General features: G+C 40.6%; 1 protein-coding gene across 1 annotated transcript in view; it reads left to right on the top strand.

The window, feature by feature from the left end:
• The window catches only part of LOC306789406 (calsyntenin-2-like), a 58604-nt gene that overhangs the window by 20514 nt on the left and 26025 nt on the right, over positions 1-12065 (top strand). The window contains exons 2-5 of the mRNA XM_079285332.1: positions 1685-1880; positions 3993-4104; positions 4312-4408; positions 9544-9693. Coding sequence (XP_079141458.1) covers positions 1685-1880; positions 3993-4104; positions 4312-4408; positions 9544-9693 — 555 coding nt within the window. The remainder of the gene's footprint in view (positions 1-1684; positions 1881-3992; positions 4105-4311; positions 4409-9543; positions 9694-12065) is intronic.

Below are 12065 nucleotides of genomic sequence, written 5' to 3'. Positions count from 1 at the left end.
ACCATCTATTTTAGATGAATGTCATTATCAAATCATTTTTTGCTGACTCTTCCACTTTACTCTCAATCTGCCAATGCAACAGGCCAACTCCCCAAAACAGAAATCTACGACGTTTACTTTGGAAAGCGACCCCTTTCCCTGGTGACGTACAGGCCAAAGGATTACACTTCACTTCATCCGTACACCGCAACGGGGGTGAAATTAATGTGTTCCCTCTGGTTGGAGCTGGTGAGAAGCAAACTAAGTGGCAGGAAAGAAAGTGTGCATGTGTGTGCGTAAAGTGCACATTTGCTGACACAGTCGGAATCCATCTGAAATTTGCGTCATTTATATTTACATATACATTGGCACATCACATTCCTCCTCCTCATCTCTCTCTCTCTCCATCCTCTTCTTTTGCGCTCTCCATCCGTCCTCCACTCCATGACTCTGTTACGTTCTCCTGTAAAATGTAATCCTGAAAAATGAATTTGCCACAACAAATGGAGCGGAAAATCGATTTGCATCCATCCCCAAACTGTTAGGTGGAAGTACCTTTTACTGCTCCCCAACACAAAGTCAAAGTTTATGTATAAGAGCTGCACCAGTATATTATAATCAGTGGTATTTTCAAACCAGACTCCTCTCCCTTTGGTCCCATCTAAGATCAAATTTGCTCAGTTTGTTTGTCCGTACAGGCAGGTTCAACACCATGCTTATCACCTTTCGTCCACCACCTGCTGTGTTTAGTATTATCTTTCTATACAAACTGTACCCATCACATACCACAGCCATATTGGAGACATTTTCATCTTGATAACAAACCTCAACCAACCTCAAAGGGGCCAATACGAGGGCCAGGCATCTTGAAAATTGTTTTGGGGATCTACCCTTGAAGCCCACTGTGCTTGGCATCATCATTATTTAACCAAGAAGGGGGTTGCAGCTTTTTGTTCCCTGTGCAAGGAGATTTTCCAAATCCCTGAAATGAACACTTGTGCAGGGGATGAACTCCACAGATGACTCACAACCAGATCTACACACAGAAACACGCACAAACGTCAGACGAACACAATGCACTCGGTGTGTACGCTAGAGCTCTCTGCGGACGAGACAATTTTCTATCTTTTGTTGAGCTTTCACAGTTTGACACATATCAGAAATTAGTTTTCTCCTCAATACACGCCAGGAGCTGTGTACTGTGCTTTTGTGAGCAGCTCATGCTGACGAAGTTCATTGTGTCCAGAAATGAGACTTGGACTAAAATTTGAATTGTTAGCCGTGCTGTCAGCAAAATGCCAGCATTGTGTATTCTTTAGCTTATTACCCATTGTTTCATTGAACTTCAATTGTCCGGTAGCTATGGGTTTGAGAAAATCACAGGGAGACAAAACAAAGCTTTAAAAAAAAGAAAAGAAAACAAAAATATATAAAAGCTTTTACCAGCAATGTCACACAATGTGATTGTTGTTATGCCGACTGCCTCCATATTCATCATCCTCAGTGTCAGCCTCCATTTTTGGCACAAAAGGAGAATAAACAAGTTTTGGTGACATTCTCACAAATTGTACCCCAATGAAGGAATCTAGCATGGATCCCTGCTTAAGATAGGAAATACTGCATGGAACGCTAAAATAACGGTGTTACCTCTGCTACTGTAAAATAAAACATCCCATCATTTATGCATCTTTCCATGTCTTTTCAGGGGAGATTTGTGCCTTTAAGATCTATGGCCAGGATGCTCCATTTGAGGCAGTGGTGCTGAATCGCACATCGGGAGAGGGAGTCCTGCGGGCCAGTAGCCCTGTGGACTGTGAGAGCCAGAAAGAGTATACCTTCATAATCCAGGCCTACGACTGTGGGGCCGGACCCAGCGGGGCCGACTGGAAGAAATCCCACAAGTGAGTTAATAACCAGTGTTTGTTCATTTTTTGTGGGTGTATTTGGTTTTGCTGTCAATGAGACAGATATTGTCAAACATGCTTTTTTGTGTGTTTTTCTTCCCAAACAATGGCTTTCTGAGTTCTGTCCCGGTTTACTAAGAGTGAGACAAAAAATATTGGTGGATTTACAAAATAACAGGAATATGTTACAGTATATTACAAGTTTGTACACTTGCCTTGCAACAAATAATTTTTGTCTGAAGCTTAAATTGTTCATTTGTGTTAACATAACGTCAGAAAAGTGTTCATTTAACTCTTTTACAACATTGTAGTTTTTTGTATGCAAAAGCTTTACACATTGCGACCTTATCAATACTTCATCCATCGACTACTTGACATGTTTGTATCTCTAAAACTTTCTTTATGCTGCCTAAAAACTCTGTTATGAAAATGGCAATTGTCAGACCCTGTATCAAAGCTGTCGTACACGGCTAATTATTCTTTATCTTTCCATGATTCACTTGTTTGGCCGTGGGAGTAATCCTGACTTAAAGTGGGAGGACAAAATAAAAGAAAGATGACATACAAACAAATATTAACTCAAAAGCTACAAAGGCAGCTGCATTAATAACTCATATTAAGTTCTCAAAAAATGTCTGAAAAACAAAGAGAAACTTTCATAAGTTGAGCCTCACCAACACTATTATATACTGCATTACACTGATGTTAGTGCTGTACTTTCTACCTGCTTTATACAAATTAATATTTGAATGGCTAGAATAAAATGTACAAAAAAGTGACATGATGCTCACTTACTTTGAATTGTTTTCAAGCATGACTCAAATGGTTCCGAACGTGTTGACACAACTGCAAAGTTGTCAGAAGTGATTTGTTCAGCTGTGGTTTTAGGACCCTGCTTTAGAGAGGACGGGGTCGGAGTGTGCATTGGAAATTATGATTTCTGAATTTGTCATCTTAAGCAAAGATTACAACTATAACCCTCATTGTATTACAATACAATAAACCCTCCCTTTTAAATATATTTTTAAGTTAGGTGTTTATACAAAAATAGAAAACCTTTATATTTTACACCAACAGCTCAAAATAGTGAGGAAAAATACCTTAAATCTATAATTAGATGTTATCTGCTGTTTCTACTGTAAGTTCTCTTCTTTCTCTTTTCCCAAAGAACTGTCAGTACGGCAGCAGTCTCAGCTGAGACTTGCAGTTCTGTTCTCTTGATGTGTCCCCCTAATGGCCCATCAATACCAGTGTGTCTGCATGTGTGTGTGCGGCAGTGGCACGTGAACGAGATTGACAGACAGGCAGAATGGCATGGACAGCAGCCAATCAAACCCTCTGGTCCTTCAGTCGGAGACAAGGAGCTGCGAAAATAGGCTGCTGCAGGCTTGGTACTAAAAGGAAGAAGAGAGAGAGATACATTTATCAGCTCAGGGGATCTGTGACGAATTTCACCAGTGGATGATGAATGACAAGAATTGTACGTGTGTGAGAGTGTGACATTATCACAGCATGACATTCTAAATAGGCCTCATTAGGCTAATGTTATTAATTAGCCAGATGTGCTTCTTCAGATACACCAGCGAAGGTCACCGGGAGGGAAAATGTAATGATATGATCTGAATTATTGCTCCATTTATATACTTAAGTGCACAAATGTTATCAGAGTGTATTAATAATATGAGTTTATTCCGGCAGATGAGACTTTACGTGTGTGTTTGTATCAGACTATAGGGAAGGAGATAGTGAAGTCGTACCAACTAGTACCTTAAGAAACAATATGGCTTTGCAGGATCTGCTGTGGATGAGCTTGTGTCAGTAGACAAGGAAGAATCTACGAGCATCTTCTGCCTTCAACTAACCACTGTTCGTTCTGAAGATAAACAGTGAAATACTTTTGTTCTTAATTCATATCAATGATCTCTAATGACTTAAAGAGATGTTTCCTTCTCTCCACTCTCCCATCCTCCACCCAACTCTTCTCTCACTCTGTCCTTTTTCTCCCTTTTCTTCATCAATCATTTCCACTCCACTTTCTTTGCATCCTTCCTACTGTGTTCCCTCCCTCCCTACCTGCTCCCTCTTTCTTTCATTCCTTCCTCCACTCAGGGCGGTGGTTCACATCCAGGTGGATGATGTCAATGAGTTCTGCCCCGTGTTTCGGGAGCCACTTTACAAGGCATCGGTGACAGAGGGCAAAATCTACGACAGCATTTTGCAGGTATTTAGATATTATAAATTAAAGTTTGTGTTATATAGTTAGCCATGTTACATTTTGCATCATTGTCGTATTGTTACAATCAACCTGACATATACATGTGCAGTTTAAGAAGGTTTAATAATTCCACAAAAAAATAATTTGATTGAACATTTGGGATATTTAGTGTTGGTCAAGAACTGGGAGGAAACTTACTGTTATGATTTGCAGGTGGAAGCTTGGGACCAAGACTGTTCACCACAGTACAGCCAGATCTGCAACTATGAGATTGTCACTGCAGGGACGCCATTTGCGATAGACCGCAATGGTAAGTGTGTGTGCATTCATGTGTGTTTGGCTGAATGAGAGACTGGACTGTAGTTCTAAATGATGTGATTAGGTATGAAGTATGTGTGTCATTGTGAGAAGGGAAACTAGGATAGCGCAGCGAGAGTCTGTTTGCGTGCCTGAAGGCTTTGTTCTTGGGACGTTTTTATTGAATTCAAATACATTGAAGGGCCACTAATTCTGTGACACACACACAGACACACAATTGTACATCAGGTCATCTTTAAAGGTTCTCTATGCAACATTCAGAGCATTAATATAGCAGCAAACAACTATTTGCTATGGAAAGATATAGTGGAGTAATGTCTACTTAAGCAAATAGAGATATATTCTTTTTAGTGCATGTTAGTGCATATGAGCGTGCCACACTGGTTAGCTAATGGCAGCCGCTCTGCAATGTTCTCATACCGATGGCGTAGCACCCATTCTCCAGTTCAAGAAAACACTGTTAGCTCTGACAGCACTGTTAGCTCCGACAGCACTGTTAGCTCCGACAGCACTGTTAGCTCCGACAGCACTGTTAGATGTGACAGCACTGTTAGCTCCGACAGCACTGTTAGCTGTGACAGCACTGTTAGCTCCGACAGCACTGTTAGCTCCAACAGCACTGTTAGCTCCGACAGCACTGTTAGCTGTGAGCTGCCGTCATGTTGAGAGTTGTGTGGAGGCAATCCCTCAATCATAGGTATTACGCATTGAGCATCTTTAGGAATTAACTTTGAACTGTAATTTTTAAACCAACATGGATGAGAAGTCCTCCAGTGCTCAGAAAAAAAGCAGCAGCGACTAAATTTCACCTTGGGGGGAGATTGCTTTCTCAACTGAAACAAATTAGGGTGAAGGCTGTGATTTTAAGGATCATTTACTTCATACACGTGAGTTAAAACAGCACAAAGAGCATGGTAAATGTCTCGGTGAAAGTAAAAATATATTTTTCAGTCATCTGAACCTCGTATGAACACGTCTCTACTAAAGATAGACATGACAAATGCTGAGACGACTGAATCTTGAGATGAATCGTTCGAGCAAACAATGAATCGACCGACTTTGTGTAAAGAATAAAATACTATCAAGAATGACTTTAAGTCAGGGTTTGTTAGTGGTGGAAGATGAAGATTTATTTAATGTGTATGTACATTAGGCACTGCACCAGTCTTCATTTTTTGGATGTACATCAAACAACAGATGAATATAAATACTCTTCTAGAAATACAGTTGGGAAAGAGCAGGTAGATAACTGTGGCTGATTCTTCTTTTTATTGCAATAATGTTCTGATTCTTGAAGTCGATTTTTCAGCAGTGCATATTGCAGCTCAAAAGTTACTCACCAAAGATGCATCTTAAGTTTTGACAGCTTCTTCTTTTATTTTTTGTTTCCTTTTGTTTCTTTGTGTTTCTTACACCAGTCCTCGTCTACTGGGGCAGAGTGCTTTATTTTTGATTGAGAGCTATTCTGAGCACATCTGCCGATATAAAATCTCAGCTTTTGGATTGCACTGCCTCCTCGCTGAGCTTCCACATTCACGCTGAGCTGATCTGAGTGCAGCGTAATCTAGACTGACGAGAGACTGGAGGGCTTTGTGTGCGTGTATATGTGTGTTGAATTCAATAGATCAGACAGAAGCACACATCTTTATTATTTCTGAACATTGTCTCTTTCTTTCTCTCTCAGGTTCATATTCAGTATTTTGTCTCCTGGTCTTCTTCTCACTGTATTTCACAGTCGTCATTTGATTTGAACTTCTTCCAGGCACAATAATATTGTTTTGGGGGGGAACCTCAAACACACAGGGAAGTGGTTAGACCCACTTTATAGAGCAATGTAACTGTGTGCACTGAGGGAAGTGCAAGTTAACAGACTGAAGTCAATAGACTGCACTGCAGTCAATTGAAGTCAATTGAAATTGTTGAAGAAAATCATCATATAACTGTGAATTGAACTCGAATTGAACTGAACGCATCTGGACTCACACGTAAACAGTTACATAACGTGTTATTCTGGTTCTCAGCATCGTTTTTGGGAAATGATTCTCAGGGCCAGATAGAGAGTGATTAATCTCTCAAGTGCACCAAAACAACTCCGTACATGGAGTTGTGTTCTGTGTGCCCAGAACAAAATAGGAACCTGCCCAAATTAGGAGTCTAGATGTGTCCTGATCCTTGATTCAACAGACTGGTTTGATTGGTGGAACGTAGCAAAAGGAGGCGTGAATTTTGACTATAAGAGTGATCTGTGAAGAGCAGTACATTGGGAGTAGTTTTCAATATGCTGAACTTGTTGATGTTGGCTTGTTCTTATTAAAACACGACCCGCTGGTTGGCAACTCCAGTTGACCCTCTGTCCTCGTCACTTTGCCACGACAAAATTAAAACAGACAGTGAATTAAGAAAGGAGAAAACACTGCCTTTGTTTCGAAAAAAACAACCAGAATTTAGATGTGGTTGGTTACACAGTGGCTACAGGCAAATTGAGCTCCAGTGAAACATCCCTTTGCTGTGTTTTGATGTATAGTATTCACTTTGCCTTGATCCAACATCATTAAAAATGTATATTTAGCCGAATACAATACATGCAGGGTTGGTCAAATCGGATTATTTGGCTGTTAATTCTGTTGGATTGCTGACATTGGTGTAATTGTAATGGAGTTTGCTGCCAGTGTAGTAGACACACCTGCAATTCAGGACGCCTTTTCAGTCGCACTCTGCATATTCACCACATAGAGGGTGAGCAGCTCGTATTTTTGGAACATAATTAAATGAATACCTTGTTAAGACTATAGTGAGTACTGCTGACCCAGATATACTGCATTTTAGTTTATGTCTTTCATGTTTTACCTTTTTTTGTGATGTGAGGGAATACAGTTTGTATCCCCTCTACCAGTGAGCGGTGTTATCTGGCGCCATGAGAGAGATCTCGCACAGTAAGCAAAATTCATCAGCGTTATTTTTCAAACTTTAGAATTCTCCCCCCAGAGCCACGTAAGTCATTATGCAACTGTATTCACAAGTTGACTCGTACTCCTTGTGACAAGCTGAACTTCATGTCTATAATTGGTGTCCCGTTAATAACTATCTGGAGATTAAGAAAATCCTAATACAGCTGGGCACCATAGATCCCCAGAGAGGAAGACGTTTGAGGTTTCCTGCAAATGAACCAAGAAGAGTAAAAATACTTTTTAAAGTGAAATATCATCTTACCTGTTGAAAAAGTGGCATTTGGTTGAAATCCTTCTCCTTAACTGTTACTGTTGTTTACACCAGCTGTGGGTTAATAGTCACTGTAGGAGTTGTTTGACTCTGACCTCTTCACCTTTCTTCCTCTGACATTTTAAGATCGTCTCTTTTCTGTACTGCTGTGCTCTGAACTGATTACTGCTCACTAAAACTCCTCTCCGCTGGCCTCCCCTCCTTCTCGCTCTTTTCATCTTTTCTGCTCTACTCTCTGACAGCAACCAGAGTGACAGCCAAGCCTCCAGATGCTAACAACAAAAATAGCTTTCGTTGTCCTCATATGTCCGTAGACGAACTGATAGGAAACATCTTTGACAAACTAAGAACATGACATTGCTTTGAAGCCTGCTGTTTGTCTTCAGGAACATCCGTATATCTGTCTCACATATAAATTATGTGTTTAATCATCGTCTGTAAAATAATTCTGAATAAGTCTTGTGTTGTTTCTGCTTTGATGTTCTTTGTGATGTACGGCATTCGTTGCAACCAGCAGCTAACTCTGTTTAAAGAGGCTATGAACCGCACTGCTGCATTGTTAAAATGTAGCTCGTCAGTAAAACATACTGTAGAATTGTTGCAAGCAGTCTTCCCGGGGTGTAATCCCGAGTGAATCGATATCGCCGTAATATCTTTTCACACTTGTTGGGCTCCTCAAACCATGTAGAGGGGACGTGGGTGAAGACCCCTGCAGACTCCTGGTAATACTAGTACCATGCACTTAGGGCTTAAGGCATCCAACATATAAAATGTCAAGTAATCAATGAAATACACAGGAGTCTCTCTCTTCTCCTCTTTCTCTCTCGAAGTCTGTGTTTGTTTGTGTGTCTTGTCTACTTCTGACAAATAGCCAACCCGAACCGTGGTGGCTACAGTTGAGTCGTCTTCACTCCACCTGGGGCCGCTCTCATGAAGCAAGATGAATGGGTTACTGGACCTTATTTTCAACTTTGGATTCAACTGATCTCATAAAACCAGCTCACGTGCCCATAGTATTTATACTGCAAAGCGAAGATGCTCGAGCAAGTTCTTTGAAATATGTAAACAGTCTACAAAGGAACTGCTGCAATCAGCGCTCTGTAATATGAAGTCACCAGGATGTCAATGTGGACAAGAGTTTGGCTTTCACAATATCTTTGTGTGATCCCAAAAAACACTGCAAAAATATGCAACAAAAGTCATATTAAAACGAGTTCACTAAAATCAGGCCCTTCTAGGTTACAAATAAAGTTCTGCACAAAGTTAACACAGTGTTTTGGTGACGCATGCAACCGTCAAGCATTCTCTTTGAGACATGATGCATTTCTGATATGTTGTAGTTCTTCCTCAGTAATTCTCAATAAGAAGCAGTTATAATGCTGTATATTTCTCCCAGTTAGTATGTTCATTGTAACGATTTCTTGATAAGACTACACAAGTTACTTTCAGTAACATAGTAACATGTTACTGTATGCTACTTGAAGGTACTGTGAAAGTTACTTTGTGTGTGTTTTAACTGGTTTTGATGCCGTCTCAATGTAATCCTGATGCTTCTAAATGAGCTGCATGAGTAAACACGACAGCAAGAGAGAAGATTGGACAGTTATTGTTATTGCTTGTCGACGGTGCCACTGGGTCGGATTCCGCGCAAAATCAGATGAAATCATGCGGGAGAGGCTCCGATTTTCAAATGCAATACAAGGTTACTGGACCTTCAGTTTCCAGTAAAAGGCTTCAATAAAAACAAAGAGCTATGTTTTGTTTTCAAGGAGCACTTTTTTTAAATGAAATTTAGTTTCAATTACTGCTCAGTGGGAAGTGCTTCTTGCTTTATTATAGTCAAATAAGCCTAACCATTCTTCACTCTATCAGTACATTACATTTGCTCTTGGTATGTGTGTCCTTTAGGAAACATCAGAAACACAGAGCGGCTGAGCTATGACAAGCAGCAAAGCTACAAGATTATGGTGACGGCCTTTGACTGCGGTCAGAAGAGAGCAAAGGAGGATGTGGCCGTGAATATTGATGTCAAGCCTGTCTGCAAACCCGGATGGCAAGGTCAGAGATAAAGAAACAGCCTCTGAAATATTTTCAAAATGCATTCATTTGCCTTGTGATGATTGACAGTGTACGTATTACTATGCTGGTATAAAGTCCACTGATATATTGTTTAAACATACTTAAATGTAAAGCACTACTATCTAAATTGAAGCAGACGGTGCAGTGTTTTAACATATCCTTTCCCTCGAGGGAATTCTATCTCGTTTTAGAATGAAAGTCTCTCGAGGAAATCAGAGGACCTGATCAAAAACCTCAAGAGGGAAGGTTGACTGGAGTGTGTGTGGTTTTTTTCCCTCCTGTAACATGCTAGCAGCTTGGCATTCGAGCCAGCCTGTCACCCCTGCTGCTTCACCTGTCAGCACTGACAGCATCTCAGGAGTCAAGCTCACACGGGAATGAAAGAGGGAGACAGAGAGAGATAAGAGGGGGAAAAGGAGGAAGAAAGAGATCAACAAAGAGCCGCATGAACAGGGGAGGAAAGAGAGGAATAAACTTATAGTGAAGGAGAGAGGTGATGGTTATTTTTTACATTCTTTAAAATATTGCCGCTAGTTAGAAAACCCCCAATCTACTGCAAAGCTGTGCTTCATTATATGAAAGGATGGTTCTTAAACATCAGAGTAAGTCGTGCTGTTTAAATCCACGACCAGATCCCCTTAACGCTAAGAGCCACTGAGCCAGTTGTTATGTTGATATATGTTTTTTGCCAATTTCTACATACACTGAGTCCATGTGGAGGATACTTCATTGTCAAGTTGTTGTTTTTTTGCCATTTTAAGCCTTTGTTACATAAAGGAAGGAGAGAGAGATACAACAAATAATCCCGGCCGGACTCAAACCGGAGATGTGGTTTAATAGTGTCGTCTTAAACCCCTGAGCTCCACGGGCTCTCCATGTGGAGGGTATACTCAACTTAATCTTGAAGTGTTGCTGTGTCACCTCACGTTCACCAAAGTTGTGTCTCCATTGCATCCATTTTTAGATACAATTGTGAGTATCTTTGGTTCAGAGTTGACTGGAACAACATATAAGGTTCAAATACTCTATTTCCCATAGCCATGGTATAATTGTACATGACGGTTGAGTAAAGGATGTTCTTCAGCTACCCTGAAGATACTTGCTAACTCACATGCTGACAGATCTTGCCGCATGTCCATTGGAATCATATAATTGTATGCTGTGACAAGACAAGATAATTCAGAAGGAAAAATTGACATCTGACCTATTGTTGCAGAAAAGATGCATTAGTGCAAAGAGAGCACTTACTGAAAATGATGTGAATGCCAGTTGTTCAGGCTCATTGAGGGAAATGTCAGTGCACATCACAGAGGGAGAGCCAAGAGAGAGAGTTCAGTGTTGAGAAAGTTGTCTGAAATGTCATTCAGCTTTTTGTTCATGTCATCTTCATGTACAGCAGCGCTCTGAGGAGGCACTGCTTTTGGCACAGAAGGCTGAACAAAGAAATGATTTAGTGGAAGGGAAATGTGCAGCTCCAGATGGTACTACGGGGCGATCGACTCTGAGCATTAGCATCACAAAGCAACACTTTATATCTTACCCTCATCAATGTTGCATGAATCTTTGCGATTTGGCTCATAAAAAAAGGCTCTACTGCATAATCCTGTTTTACAACCGTTAACCCATAGCAGCTTAATGCCTCGGATAAAACATCAACTCTTTTGTACTCAACCTTATATATTGTCTGTGTGTAAAGGTCAGCAGTTGTTCTGCGGCTCTTTTTTTTTTTGGAGAAGGCTCCCCGGCATAAATTATGGCTAAATACGTCACTTCTCACTCCTCCTCGACTCCTTGACGTCGGTTTGTTTTTCTTTTTGTCTCAGGATTCATGATATCATCTTCTGTAGGCTTGGAAAGAGTTGCCAGGTGTCCACCTACGCACACAAACACATATTGAATTGTGCTTGTGAATCCCTTTCACCAACGCGATTCAAAGATTTCCGTACATTGAGGATGGCTATAACACCTGGGTGATGAAAGTGTAACACCTGGCAACAGGACTGACAGTTACAAGGAGGTCAGCACCTTTCTCTACCGGGCCTGCCATGTTACTGGCCCTTTCAGCCTCCTTTTGACTTGACACAGGGCAAGAAATCACTGAGAAAATCTCAAACCTGTGTGGATAGCATTCAAGACCCACATGCTCATTATGAAACAACTACAGAAAAGCAAAAACATTATTTCCTACATTTCTGTGGACAGCTCTAACACCAGAAAAGACAATGTTAGTAACAAGACATATCTGGGTCCTACAATGAACAGTATTTAAAGATATAAATGTGCTAAAGTAGTTGTGTTTATCACTTGAAATACAAGCAATTACACATATACATACTATGAAAGAGGCAACA

Source organism: Melanostigma gelatinosum (genome assembly GCF_949748355.1).
Source record: "Melanostigma gelatinosum genome assembly, chromosome: 15".
Classification (NCBI taxonomy): Eukaryota; Metazoa; Chordata; class Actinopteri; order Perciformes; family Zoarcidae; genus Melanostigma; species Melanostigma gelatinosum.
This window is presented reverse-complemented; position numbering and strand designations above follow the sequence as displayed.